We start from the raw sequence: 14,671 nt of genomic DNA, 5'->3' as shown, positions 1-14,671 counted from the left end.
AATCTTATTCTGTCATCAGACACAGTCAGTCAGAGAGATCAAATTCATGTAATTCAACATGACATCAATAGCAGCTAGATTAACGGGTTTTTACTTTTTAATTAATAAACCTCGACGGCACGAGAAGAATTGTGACATCCCACATTGTTCAGGGAAGTGATCCTTAAATGTATATTCCCATCCCTACCTAGCGTGAGGCCTTTTGGGAGCTCACTGGCTGCGGGTTCCGTAGGAACTCCGAAGTTAAGCGAGAAGGGGGCTTGAGCAATCCCATGATGGGTGACCCACTGGGAAGTTGCTCGTGAGTTCCCAGAAACAAAACCGTGAAGGCATGGTCGGGGCCCAAAATGGACAATATCGTGCTACGGTGGTGGAGTCGGGCCCGGGAAGTGGTCCGCCCCGGGCTGGGATGTGACAAGAATAGTAAGAGCTATAAAGCTTGTTTAATTAAGGTTTTTTTTTCTGTGCAATGAGTCTGCATGTTTAACCTTTAAGGCCTTTGAGATCAGCTCCACGTAAAAAGCATATGAATAATTGTATCATTTCCTTCTTTTCCTGGATGCTGGATAACTTGGATTAAACGCTTTGTTGGCTTTACCTCTCATAAATCCTCAACTAGATGGGACATTGTTGAGTGGAACCAAAAAGGCAACCCATCAGCGGAGAACATATGCCATGCCACAAGTTTTGCTGTATCTTATATTTTTTATGACTACAGGCCTGAGATATTTAGATAAATAATTATATATAGTCGGTGAAATTCAAGAATCTTAGCGGAAGGATGTAGAAACGTTATTTAAATCTAATAGTTTTTGTTTGAAAGTGAATTTATTCATTGAAAATAACTCTGTTAGGTAATGAAGGAGGCACGCTGCTTATTAGATATGTATGTGGAAGATCTTGTTTCATTTTATATGAAATGTATAGGTAGCTAATTGAGCACATATCTCATTTTACATTGGTGGATATATGATATGAAACCCTTTGAAGATCTCTTTTTTCCCTTCCACTTTGCTTCCATTTCTGAATATTATTTAAAACAATGCTTGGATACTCAAAGATGAGTAGAACTTTTACTCAAAATTCTTTGTGTTCAAATCACAAAGCTTTGTACTTATGATCAAAATCGTTCATATTATGAATAACTCTGTAAATATATCTCTACAAAAAAATGAATTGAAAATATGGTTTCATTTAATCAATCTATTGTAGTAAATACATAGACGGTTCGTTATACTTTACCGATTTCATTAATCTGTTTTTGTACAATTTGATAACTAAACAACATTTTTTATAGTTGATTTTTGCAAAGGCAGTCTTTGTAGAGTGATTTATAATATGAACAGTTCTGATCATAAACATAAAGTTCTATAAATGGCAATAAACGGATTTGAGTAGAAACTCTTACTCATCATTCGAGTAGCCAAATATTATTCTATTATTTATCAAACAACATGATATGTAATAAAAGAGTATTAAGTACATGCATTAGTTTTTTTTAATAGTCCAACTTGGTGTCTTAAAGTTGATGCTAACGCTTTCTAACTTAAAAAACACTTGAATATGGGGATTTCTTACTTCTTGGCGCCTAAAGAACCGAAAGATTTTATGTATTGGGTGCATTTTTTGCTACGCGTATTCTATCTCCTGTATATGTTACTCATACACGAGATTAAATTTTCTGCATTTAAAATAGTTGTGGCCTCTCTATGGTCCAAATTATTAACTGGCACGTATTTATAAACTTAACTTTTCTTAACTTTGTTGACATAAACTTAATATGTGTCAATCAATAATTAAGATTACAAAAAAAGCTCACCTACTTTGGATACAGAATATTTGGTCTCCTCATAGCACACTTACAGCCTGTCACGTGGCCTCTTACTTAACCAGAGTTAAATTAAAAAATAAACTAAACATAAAAAATAAAAATAAATAAATAAATAAATTCCAACAGTCACTCAACTTAATAACACCAACCCTGTTGGCCTCAATTTGTCGGCGACTACCACCTCATATCCTTGCCGCCGGCCAACCATTCTCTTCAGGCGCACTCTCTCTCTCCTCCCCCTCTCACATCTACCACTGAAATAGTTGTGCCTTGATTGGTGCGATTCAAATGTATTAAATGATCTGGATGCATAAATTTTTGGATGTATTTTTCTTTATGAATTATGCGACAGATTCCAAAGAATGTCAAAGACAAGAAAGTCATGAGGCTAAGCCACAGAGAAGAATCCATGAAAGGTGGTGGTGAGGTGGGTGTTTGTCGCCGTTGTTGGGGTTGGGGGATGATTGGTGACAGTGACAAAGTCGGAAATTGCCTGGGCAAGGCCGAAGCTACATAGGCGCAAAGAGGGGCCTCTCTGGTCGGTCGAATCTAGGCGGAATTAAGCGGAGCTACGCGGGGCTACGCGGGGTAAAACTGGTTTATATGAAGAACGGAATTTGAAAAGCTTAGTTGCAGAACAGTGGATGCAACACGTGAAAATGATGAAGATGCAATGTGTAGAAATATCACACGTTCACCTTCTCGCCAGCCGCTGTTCTGCAACTAAACTTCTTCAGATTCTATTCTTCACATAAACCAGGTTATCCCCGCCTAATTCCACCTAGATCCAACCGACCAAAGAGGTGGTTGCTCGCTTCTGGATTACTTTTCTGGCGAGAGAAGGGACGGCCGCCCCTCCTTGCGCATCTGTAGCTTCGCCCTTGGTTGGTGGTAGCTATTGAGTCGAAGAGAGAAAGAGACGAAGACACTGTGTTTCATGAGGTTGGGTTGAGGCTGTTGGTTTTCTTAATATTTTTGTTTATGTATCATTTATTTTCTAAATTTTTACAATAAAAATTATATCCAAGTTAATCCTGTTTAAATGAAAGGACACGTGACATGCTTAATAGGTGAGTCCCATTTCATCAAAGTCATAAACTAATCATATATTGCACACTAATTAATGATCAGTAATTACAGATGAAGAAGGAACACAAGAGCATCAAAGTCATCAACTTCAGAAGTTGAACATGGGTAGGGTTAAAAAGTCGAGTAAAAGAGAAAGCAAAGGTTGAAGTAGTTCCACTCAATGCACCCATCCACACCAGTCAACTAGGGAAATTAGATTGCTTTCTCTGCCTTTCTCAATAAGCCTCCTGCTCCCCCTAGCCATCAACCAAATCAAGGATTAATTAGCATAAATAATAGTAAAAATCAATCTCAAAAGGAGTAAAAAAGAAGAAAAAAAAGGCACAGTTGGGAATTAAAATAAAAATTCATTTTTCTCACTCCATATCTTTTGATGGGCTTTTAAATTGAATAAATCAAACGAGAATCAACGAATGAAATATTACGAAGCTTGGAATTAAGCACTCACATTCTTGGGGGTCAGGAACTGCATAAACTTCTTCTTTGCTTTGCCAGTGGGGGATGTCTTGCCGGATTTGGGATGGTCTTTCAACCCTCCATACTTTCTGACTTGATCTCTCACATATCTCTCATACAAGAAAGCTGCCCCCTTGAACTGTGGCAGCACCATCCATGCCACAAACACAAGCTTCACATCATACCAAATTGGTAACCTACAAAAATTCCATCCCCAACAAACTTAATATGTGGTATCTAATCTTGAGTTAAACTTTCTTGATTTGTTCTTACCACTCAAGAGCTGGTCGGAGCACCATCTCCATGAGAGTGAGGAAAGAGTAAATAACCCAATAAGCAAGCCACTGCTCATCATCTAGTTTGGATGTGCTCTCTATTGCTACCACTGATGCATATCTACAAATCATACACACACGCGCACACACACACACACACACATACATGCACGTTATAACAAAAACCAAAACTTAAGAACAACTTCTTCTTCGTCCCCTTATTGGGGTTCATCAAATTAATCAAAAGAAATAAACTTCAAGAGAGAGAGAGAGAGAGAGATGAGCTGCTTACAAAGGGTAAAGCAACGTCAACGCTGGCCTGCAGAAGTTGTCAAGAAAATAGCGGGTCACATAACTGCTCGTGCCAAAAGAAGAAACACAAATTAACACAAGCAAGAAATTATGAAGTTTTACCCAGCAAGTGTGTGAAGTTGGGTAAGAAAGGTCCAAGCTTTTCCCATTTTTTCTTTGTGGGTTCCAACAAAAACACCAAAAAGTTGAAAACTGAAGCTAAAACAAAAGAGGGGTTTGACTGGATTGGTTGCAGTAAAACGAGTCAGTGAGAAAAACGGTTTATTCAGTTCAGAAATCCAGAGTTAGTTGAAACGAAGACAACTGGTTCTGCATTTATATACGATGGAAGGAAGGGGACACGTGGCAAGAGAAGAGCTAGTATCGGGTCCTGCCTTAAGCGTGTAGAGTTAGTGCACCGAGATCATTTTCGGATCTCTTCTTTCAAATCTCAAAAATTAAGTAATTTAAATCTTTAAAATTTGATTTAACGATTAAAAATTATTATAATTTTTAAATTTTTTTATTAACTTACCTGTTTTTAACTGTTGAATTTAATTTCAAAAACTCCAATAACTTGTTTTTTAGGTTATGGAGAGAAAAATCCGAACAAGATCTCTTTCCCGCCGCCCAGTCCAGTGCGGTCAGGTTAGTCAGGTGCGTGCGTGGCTGGAGGCCGTGGGGCTCTGCCATTACATCAAATGACAAATGGCTTTGTTCTTTGCTCCAGACACAAGCCACGTGGTGGTGTTTTGTGGGTTTTCCGTAGTTTAATCGAGGTCGGTCACACGTGCCGGAGGATGAGGATCCAAATCTAATCAAGTGTTAAAAAGGACATATTTTCCCCCCTTTTTTTCAGGGCCGGTTGAGACTTGGGACGGATCATCCAAGGTGGGGTCATGATTATATTTATCTTAGAATTATAGAGAAGCCAAGGTCCATCCCGATGTCGGTCGTCAATCGAGAAATTGGTTCCATACCAGTGTTAATGTGTAATCCCCTTTTACATTGGATCGGGAAATATATATTTCAAATAGAAAAACATACTCCGACTTTAAAACAAAAATTTTCTTAAAAGGTATTATTATTCGCATGCTTTATATTAATTTTTATTATTTGATCATTTTTAATTTATTCGATATAACGTATGAAAATTAAAAAAGATATAAAAAAAGTAAAAAAAGTGTGCGGATAACAACACAACTTAAAACTCAGCACCATGTATTTTAGGTCTAATACCAAAAGCTCTAATTTGCTACATTTATGGGTCAAACTCACATGATCTTTAGACATTATTCAACATCATGGCATTATCTTCAACCATCTTGAGGTGTTGGAAAAACTTGATCGAAACATCAAACCAACACAAGTGACCCTCTACCACAAAAGTAGAGATGAGTGTTGTTTTTGCACCATTGCGTGAATTCGAACCCCATCAACTTCTTAATCTAACATCTAATCTAACATACTTATCATTTGACACTAAAAAAAAAAATTTCAAACCAACAACTTGGGAGCTGATTAAAGGACAACAAAGTATTCTCCTGCGAACCCATCGCTTCTCCTTGAGGATGCTTAGTTTGAACTTGATGCATAAATGAGAAACGTGAACATGAAGGCTTTCATTTATTCCCATATGGAGGTCCAACAATCAACAAGCTTAGTGAAGCCTTCTCTCAAAAGACACCAACATATGATGTCGAATTACACCATGGCAGCCTTACCTTACCCAATAATTTGGGTTAACTCTTATTTGGGGTTTTGATGCCCAACTTGTATCACTATTGCAATTGAGCTTTATTGACGTGAAAATTTTATTACTTGACCGAAAGCATCTCCATAAAAGTCAGATACTCTTCATGCCTAAAATTGGAAGACAGATTACCAACACAACGATTTAAAAGGCTTATTATTTAGAGGCATACCTTTTTTCTAGCATATCATGATAGCAAGACCAAATTAAACAACATGATTGGTGGTAGAGTTATTAATCCAAAATTACTATTGTCCAATTAATATATTATTAATAACTCCCTTGTAAACATGCACAAAAACACCATTCAAAACATTAGCGTGCAAGCCACTGGTGCAAACCTCCCCATTTCTCCCCCACCCATAGAAGTGGTTGACCTAAAACTTTCAAGCACAAAATGTTCCCCTTTTAGCTTCGTTCTTTGTTCTAAATTGTATAACTAGATCTCCTATTCCTTCCAATTAGTGGTTGCACCTAATACTAATATTTGGCAATTTTTTCTTTGATCTTCCACAAGACAACAAGTGCTAAAAGCTTCGCCACCCTCCTTTATCAAACTTGAACTTTGTTGGGTTTATTTGTTTCCAAAATATCTGATAACCCAAATGAGCGCTTAAAGATTATTATGGCATCAATGGCAGCAAGAACTAATAATATCGCCACACTACGCCTCCCTGGGGACGTATTCAAGGTGGGGAAGAAGAATGAGACGGGGACGAAATTAGGGTGTTATCCTTCAAGGCATGTAGCAATGATCACGAGAAAAAATGGAAACTTTGTGGTGAGGGCCGGTGCCGGTGGAACTCCTAGAAGCGTGGAGACAATCAATGGGAAGGTCAATGGTGTTCATGTGGGAGAGGCTAAATTATTTGGAAACAAGAATAGTATAGAGCTGATTAATGGTGACGGCGGTTCACCTCCTCATTCCTCTTTGCATGGAAAGTTTGTGGAGGAGAGGTTTGTTTATAGGCAGACCTTTGTTATTAGGTCTTATGAGATTGGACCTGACAAAACTGCCACCATGGAAACCCTAATGAATCTCCTTCAGGTGCTTTTTTATTTTTTATTTTTAAGCTTTTGATTTAAAGGAACAAAAAGTTTACCTATTATTCAAATAATGAAATTTTGTCCTTAATTAGGAGATATTAATCATGAATTATTTGGATTTATACGTACTTTCATTGCACTTAGTAACCTTTATATATATGGTTTATGGGGGCAGGAGACAGCTCTAAATCATGTGACAAGTTCCGGCCTTGCCGGAAATGGATTTGGGGCTACCCGTGAGATGAGCATCCGGAAGCTCATTTGGGTCGTCACACGGATCCACATTCAAGTACATAGATATAGCTCCTGGTATGTGACTAATAATGATAAAATGGACTAAAAAAAAAAGTGGTTCCTCTACGTTACTCATATGCCTGTATTGTAGAAATATGAATACGACTTTAAGCTTAACTGAACTTTATGTGTACAAGTTCAAACCTCTCACACAGGCCATGTGCAAAAAATGCTATGTGACAGGGGAGATGTGGTCGAAATCGATACTTGGGTGGACGCAGCAGGCAAAAACGGAATGCGAAGAGATTGGATTATCCGAGACTACCAAACTCAAGAAATCATTACCAGAGCTACAAGGTCTGTGATCTTTTACTTACTGTAATTGAACCAATTATATTAACGTTTTATTCCAAGTTTAAATATCTTCTAATCACCTGATTTCGTACATTATCCTCATGCAGCACCTGGGTGATCATGAACAGAGAGACAAGAAGGCTGTCCAAGATACCTGACCAAGTGAGGCAAGAGGTGTTACCATTCTACCTAAACAGATTTGCAATTGCTACAGAGAAAAATGACAGCGAGAAAATCGACAAGCTCAACGACGATACTGCAGAGAGGATCACGTCAGGTTTAGCAGTAAGTAGAAATATTAGGTCAACAAACTTTTGAGTTTACGTTTCATTTCATACAATAATTGGTTAATATAATAGTTTTTTTTTATATTAATTAACTCCTTCTTTGCCTGCAATTAATCCAGCCAAGATGGAGTGACATGGATGCCAACCAGCATGTTAACAATGTGAAGTACATTGGATGGATTTTAGAGGTATTTCACTAGACTAATGCACAAATCTTGAAAGCACCGAAAAAGAAGTTAAATAACACAAGCTAGTGGATGATGTTCTCATGCGAAACTTGCCTCGCCAAACAAATGCTTATGTTGTCAGATTGTGAATCTGGATCACATATTCAGACAAGAATCCACTTGATCAATGGTTCAGATTCCTAGTATGGAGTCTTGATAGAAAGTCCGGCAACAGAACATTTTGCATCTTTACCTTAGCTACATTGTTACATACATAATGAGTGTTACTAACACACACTTAATTTGGGTTTTCATGAGCAGAGTGTGCCCATCAATGTGTTAGGAGATTATGATCTCACAAGCATGACATTGGAGTATAGACGTGAATGTAGGCAATCAAATTTGCTAGAGTCCCTAACAAGTACAACATCAAGTTTGGCTGATGACTCCAACTTCAAGAACAACTCCATCAATCGTAGACCAGACCTAGAATACACACACCTTCTTCGGATGCAGGCCGATAAGGTGGAGATAATACGAGCACGAACGGAATGGAATAGGAAACAAAAGCATAAACTGCATTGACCTCAATATTTGCAGCAGTTTCAGTTTGTTACCCCCCCACATCAATTTGTTTTCAAGCTTTTTGGCTTCCCATCTGGGTTTCCTTGATTTTTATCACTTTTTTTCTTTGGCGTGTTGTATTATACTATTATTCATCAGGCTGGAACAATATTTTACAAGTGCACTACATGTTTGACAGGTGCAGTGCTTAGAGGGTTTTGTGCCTTGATAAATTATATAGGCCTTATGGGGTAAGATATTTGTTTGTATGTTTATGAGAAGCCTTAAATATTGAAGGGACATCAATGGATATAAGGCCCTAATCTGAATCTGATTAGTCAGGACAACCATTCGAGTTGAGCACAGAACCAACTCAATGGTAAGGCCCAAATCTCCCATCTCACTTCCTTGCAAGGTTTGGGTTTAGCCAAACGACTACTTAAAACAAATGATTAAAATAAAACCTAAAACAACATACTATTAGTAATATAGCCCTAATTATATACATTCTTTCTGTTCGGACAGGAATTTCGCTGGGGAGGATCCCTGGCGCGACCACACAGCTCCCCGAGGAGTTGGCACTTTGGTTGTTTGTCGGGCTCCTGCTTGTTGAGAGGCTGACAAGAGGAGAACAGAGTTAGTTCTGAAAGGTGCCTTTGTGGGGCATTAGGTGTAGGCCTTGAGGCTCACAATTAAAACTAACTAAGTGCTTAGGCGTGCCACTGTCATCTCAGTATGGCAGATGTAGAACAAGTGTGTTTAAGTCGATTATTTGCGCCCCAAGTTATTTTGACTTCTTGTTATCAAAGGATTGTCGTAGATGAGTTAAGTCTACATTAAGTTATTTTCTGTGCCTTGAGATCAAGGACTTTTAGTTCATTATCTTGTATGCTTTAAAGGGTGGGAATCCAGATCTGACTAAGTCATCAGTTCGATCCTCATTTTGGCTTTTATGATAGTAAAACCACTAAGTGAACCAGATTTGAAGACCAATGGAACTTTTGATCACCAACTGACTGGAAATAACTTGAATATATACTGGAGAGTACATCATAATACCAGATCTACTAATTGAAAGATGAAACAAAGAGAGTCGGGCAAGATTTCACCTTGTCGGGCAAGGTCGAACATCTTGCAATCTCTTTTCTTTATGATTACAGAGGGTTGTGTGTTTAAAAGGGATGGATGGTAAACAAGTTTGCATGAGAGAATCGATACTACGCCACTAGGGGCGATAGCAGAGCTTTAAACTAGACAAAAGATGGCTTTTGTAGGGAATGATCCTGAAAAGGATTGAAATCTGGGCTGATTACAGCTTTGAGATGCAAATCTAGCTTGAGAGCAGAGTTTGTATGTTTGTTTGTTCGATTGGTTGAGTGTCCTTGTCTCTGGGGCTTCTTCCTCCTTTTATAGACATTTTATCTTGACTGTTGCATGCTTTGCCCGAAAGCATTTCAGTGAATCATCACCTTTTTTACATGTTCTGCCATTAGAAAGTGTTTTTAGGCTGAGAGTAGGTTGATTTCCATCGGTTGTCACTCCTCTTGTAAGCACATAACCTTTTCATTAATGAGGGGTTGCCATATTGTCTTGAGATGGATGGCTGGTGCTGGGTCTCGAGCGAGTTCCTTCACTTTAGCTCTTTTGGGCTTCCATTCCTTGAAGTCCAAAGTTCCCAAACACTTTCTTTCTTTCTTTTTTCTATGAAACGGGTTGAACATGTACGGTGAGTATATTTTTCTTTTACTCGAGTAATGGTCTACAGTAATTAATTTAAATTAAGTGAATTTGACATGAATGCATATGAAGGAGCCTATTGTTGTAGTAAATTTGTCTTAACCCTAATATGGCTATAAATTGAGTTCTGTTCTGGTTATCTTTGGGGCGTGCAAGAGTTTAACCTAACTCAACCTGGAAAATTATCGGGTTTGAGTTGGTTGGTTGTTCTTTTTGTTTTTTTTTTTTGTGGGACTAGTTTTGACCTATTTTCAACTCGCCTAATCGAGTTAAAGCTCGTGTTGGGTTCGGCCGGGTTACCAAACCTATGTTACACCGCTAATCTGCAGTTGTTTCAATTGACGAAACAAAATGGTTTCTTTGATGAAGTATATATGACGGGTAACGCAGACCAACCAACCAGGCAATCCCAAAACTTCAAAAGAAAAAGAAAGGTGGAAGAGGAACATGAGATGGAAAAACAAGGTCAATTAGTAGTTCCAGTCGAGCAAAACCATTTTTCTTTTATGTTTCTCCAACTTTTGCACAACAAAAACCCTTTTTGCAAGCCAACCTCAAAAACCCTCCAACCAAATTTTCTTGATTCGTCAACAGAAATCTCTGGAGTCTTTCTGTTGACAATAAGAATACTCGATCAAACTTTACAATCAATAAGTGCCAAGCAAATAAAATTCTGATATTTTTGCAGCTAAGCAACATGTGTATGTGAATATCCCTATATTTTGTAACATGTGATGACCAAAGAATGATTAGAGAATTAATATTACCTCAATAATGTTCCCCACCATCATCTTTATATATATGTTTGGAATATCGATAACATTAAACAATTGATCAAATCGTACATTATATTCCATTTGTGGAGGGTTTGATTTCAGGATTATTATTTTACATGCAAGTTTTTAACCTTTTTCGAGCAAGTTGTTCGTGGAAGTGGGCAGACAGTTCTGGAGTCGGCAACCGTTTAAAATATTTTAACAACGGACATATATTACGATATTAAACAAAACACTTAAAAAATATAGTACTTTGCCAATCTTATATTTCTCACTTTTTCTCCAAAGGACCCACCATTCGTAGGGCCACTCATCTTTTAAATAATTTAATGGAAACTTTCTATCCGGTTCTGAGTTGGTAGAATTATTTAACAGATACATTGTTGAATTTTCGTTCCTGATTAAGATCTTTGGATTTTGTACCCATCAGCATTTTTTACTATTCACAAAGTTTCAATCATAGAGTATTAGTAATCAAAGACTTTGATCAGAAACTAAAATTCAACAAGGTTTCATTCATAAAATATTGGTAATCAGGGACTGGATTCCAATTTCTCCTAATTTAATTGGGTTACCTTCTCTGTTGCATTAGATTTTTTTGTAGTCTGATAACCGATGCTCAACTTTGCTCAAAACGTTAACTTTTTCTTTGAGGAGAGTGGACGAGGAAAGCAGGAATCTTGATCGAAGAGGGCCAAGTGTTCATGCACAAGTTTTAGATCGTGGATGTTTTTGCCGAGTTTGTTTGTACCATGTATGATTGAGTACGAAATTATTGAATATTATACTTGAACTAACCCTAAATTGAGGGCCACTCAATGAGAGACTTCCTCCAGCTTGGAGGCCAATCATGAACAAGAACACTACCACATTAAACATCTTCAACTCCGCATTGGCGAGCTCCACGAAGTCCTCCAACTTCACCTCTGTATAAGGAAAGCCACTAATTACTCTCTTTTACAAGTAATAGTTAATTACTAATCACCACCAATTATCACTAACCACTGTCCACGTGGCATTTAAATATACTTTGCTAATTTAAACATCGAAAATTCTCTTTGGCCAGTACTACGTCGTTGTCCTTCGATACTTATCTTCTTCTCCTTGCCAATCACTTAGTATCTTCATCTATTGACCACATCACACTTGCGGAGGTCAATTTTACCACAACATGTATTTTTTTACAACCAAAACCGTTTATGTTTGTGTTTGACGACAAATTTAGAAGAGTTTCTTGTTCCTAAAAGCGTTTTTTGGATAAGCATTTTCTAAAAAAAGATCAAATGTAATTTTACTGTCACGCATTTAGATTATTAATTATTGTAAAAATTAACAATGGTCAGTCCGTGAGAGTGAATCTAGCATATGTGGTAGCTGTTAAACATTTTACTACTTATAGGAAAGTACATGCTACAAGCCTAAAACTAGGTTCGGGGATACATGACATTAAAATTATATGATGGTGGTGACAAGAATCCTAAGAACACGGACACATTATTCCTGCTTAATTAGTACGTGGCTAAGATAATGTTGTCCTTCAAATCATGTTTTTGTCTAATAAGACATTTTACCTACGCTATTAATGTATTTTAAACTCGTTGGTCCCAGTCATTTTTCGGAGAATGCTTCAATGCAATTAGCAACCGAATGATTACTACAACAGATCATTCAAACAAAATGCCGGGTGTGGTAATTTGAGAAATTTTAGGGAAAATAATTTGGGTAATGATCAAGAGGGTTGAGATTTGAGGAATACTAGCAATCTTTTATTTGAACAATTCTTTTTCTATTTTACTAATTTTGGTCTCGTTCTACAATGTTGCACTACGACTAAAATCGTCTATTTATTAATTTACCATTTTAAAAGTAATTATCTACAATTGTCGAGAGTATGAACCTTATATTGAGCAAATGAGGGACATTGCATTTGCTTATAAATAATTAAGTTACTCATTATGTTGTCAATTGGTTTTATGGTGAACCTTAACATTTTTTATGGTATTAGACCAAGATGTTCCATATATGAAGCCAAACAACCACACCTATTCCACGTCATTCAATTCGTGTTTACGTGCTAGACTTGAAAATTAGACACATGTAGTGAAAATAAAATTTCAGACCAGATAAAAGAGGGATCTTTTCACTTCAAATATTATCCTTTTCACTTAAAAAAACAAATTGTTTATACAATCGTCATTTGCTTTTCTCTCTCTAGTGAGAGTCGTTCTTTTTTTTTTGAGAGATTTTCTTACCCCTTCGTGTGAGGCCTCCAAATTTCAGCAAAATAAGTGACACCGCCCTTCGCTTCGGTCAGGGTTGATCGTCGTCTTCCCCTCTCTCTCCTTCTTGCCTGTTTTCCTTAGTTCTACTGTTTTTTAGCCTTGGTTGTTATACTGATATGTTTGGTTTCTCTTTCACAGACAATATCTATCCTATGTGTTCATCCATAATCCAATCTTCAGCCATACAACCTACTGAGATTGTGTGTCGAGTTCCAGTGGCTTCACTGGCTCGGATGTTTCCAACACCACCACTTTCTCCTTGTTATCTGCCTTTATTACGGTGTTGTTCGTGGATCTCCACGGACTTCATCTTGACAGTTGGCTTTTCTCGTTTGGTTGTCGACTATCTTTACTATATGTTTGTGCTCGGGAAGCAGATTGGAGTTTGGTGAGGTATTGCTTGACTGTGACAAAGGAATTGGATGACTTGGGACGACCTCTGGTGGCAAAGGAGACGGTAGAAGTTTCTAGGTTTGGTGTTCGTGTTTTGTGCTTTGGGCCTAATTGTATCGTAGCTTTTGTGATGTGTTGTTCTATTGTGGCCCCTTTTTTGGATGTTAATATGTTAGCTTTGGGCCTTCTTAGGTTGTAAAGTTTTTTTTTTGTAATAAAAAAGTACTTTTGACCAAAAAAACAAAATGTTCATCCGTTCAGAGAGGATATGGTATGATCGTTGCTTTACATTAGCAGTTTAACAACCTTAATTAATAGTATGTTTTAGTTAATAGATTCTGTACATAAGCATGCACAGCAGTCTAATTTGTGTCCTTAGATTGTGAAGTCAGTATTAAATCTTATTTTCCTCAAAAGTAATAATTAGATTGCGCCCATCACATCGCATCGCATCACATGGTCACAATAGTGGGTTGGCTAAGTGGATGGGACACCTCTCAATAGCGTTACCACGTGGAGACCAATGTCACCGATTGTGCGACTGTTGGACCCCATGGAAAGCCACACTGGAACCCTTCTTATGGGTTCTTCGTCATTGTTTAACTGCGAACGTCAACAAGAGAAGGGTTGGACGTAGGGTGTAGACTGTGAAAAGATTTTTCAGTGTGATCGGCACACGAGATTTTTCTCACGGCATGAATGTGGGGGATGCTCACCACTATTTTATAGAATTGTCACGGGTCTATTATTTAACTATAGTTGCTTATACATTAAATTGATATAAAAATAATAATTTTAAAAATATCTATTAACAAAAAAAATTTATTAACTGAAAAATGGTAAAGAGATAATTTGTTCTCTATCACAATATAATGTAATTTTATAAAATCCACACTAGTAGTATATAGTAAACACACACTAGAATTTATAGTGGTGAGCAAAAATACATTTCTGTATATATTACTGTTCATGCATATATGTAGTATATTGTGTATGACCATTTTATTTATTTTCAAAATTGTCAAAATTATTTTGCGTAGCTGATGGTCAATGAAAAAGCTGTATATACTTTCACATAAGGCTGGGTAGCTATTATTACTCTCATACTCTCAGTCTCACTCTTCCATTAGCAGTT

General features: G+C 37.3%; 2 protein-coding genes across 4 annotated transcripts; one reads left to right on the top strand and one right to left on the bottom strand.

Moving 5' to 3' along the window:
- Positions 1-2,911: 2,911 nt before the first annotated feature.
- LOC137710737 (HVA22-like protein e) lies at positions 2,912-4,260 on the bottom strand. 2 transcript variants are annotated; one of them, XM_068449846.2, is made up of 5 exons: positions 4,066-4,260; positions 3,944-3,970; positions 3,650-3,772; positions 3,369-3,573; positions 2,912-3,147 (listed from the first exon to the last, which is right to left on the bottom strand). In XM_068449846.2, the coding sequence occupies exons 1-5, from the start codon at positions 4,110-4,112 to the stop codon at positions 3,136-3,138; spliced, it is 414 nt and encodes a 137-aa protein (XP_068305947.1). In that variant the 5' UTR covers positions 4,113-4,260; the 3' UTR covers positions 2,912-3,135. The 2 variants fall into 2 exon arrangements, with proteins under 2 accessions (XP_068305947.1, XP_068305946.1); XM_068449845.2 differs by having other exon boundaries at positions 2,912-3,156; positions 4,066-4,259.
- Positions 4,261-5,993: 1,733 nt separating this feature from the next.
- LOC137711702 (palmitoyl-acyl carrier protein thioesterase, chloroplastic) lies at positions 5,994-9,227 on the top strand. 2 transcript variants are annotated; one of them, XR_015963488.1, is made up of 7 exons: positions 5,994-6,743; positions 6,918-7,051; positions 7,220-7,333; positions 7,438-7,615; positions 7,737-7,805; positions 8,106-8,727; positions 8,874-9,227. XR_015963488.1 is itself a non-coding variant. In XM_068450964.2 (6 exons), exons 1-6 carry the CDS (start codon positions 6,321-6,323, stop codon positions 8,367-8,369), a joined length of 1,182 nt encoding a protein of 393 aa, XP_068307065.1. In that variant the 5' UTR covers positions 6,162-6,320; the 3' UTR covers positions 8,370-9,227. The 2 variants fall into 2 exon arrangements, 1 of the variants encoding a protein (XP_068307065.1); XM_068450964.2 differs by having other exon boundaries at positions 6,162-6,743; positions 8,106-9,227.
- The last annotated feature ends 5,444 nt before the right edge of the window (positions 9,228-14,671 follow it).

The sequence above is a fragment of the Pyrus communis genome, chromosome 6 (assembly GCF_041283825.1).
Source record: "Pyrus communis isolate YQ-2024b chromosome 6, ASM4128382v1, whole genome shotgun sequence".
In the NCBI taxonomy this organism is placed as follows: domain Eukaryota; kingdom Viridiplantae; phylum Streptophyta; class Magnoliopsida; order Rosales; family Rosaceae; genus Pyrus; species Pyrus communis.
This window is presented reverse-complemented; position numbering and strand designations above follow the sequence as displayed.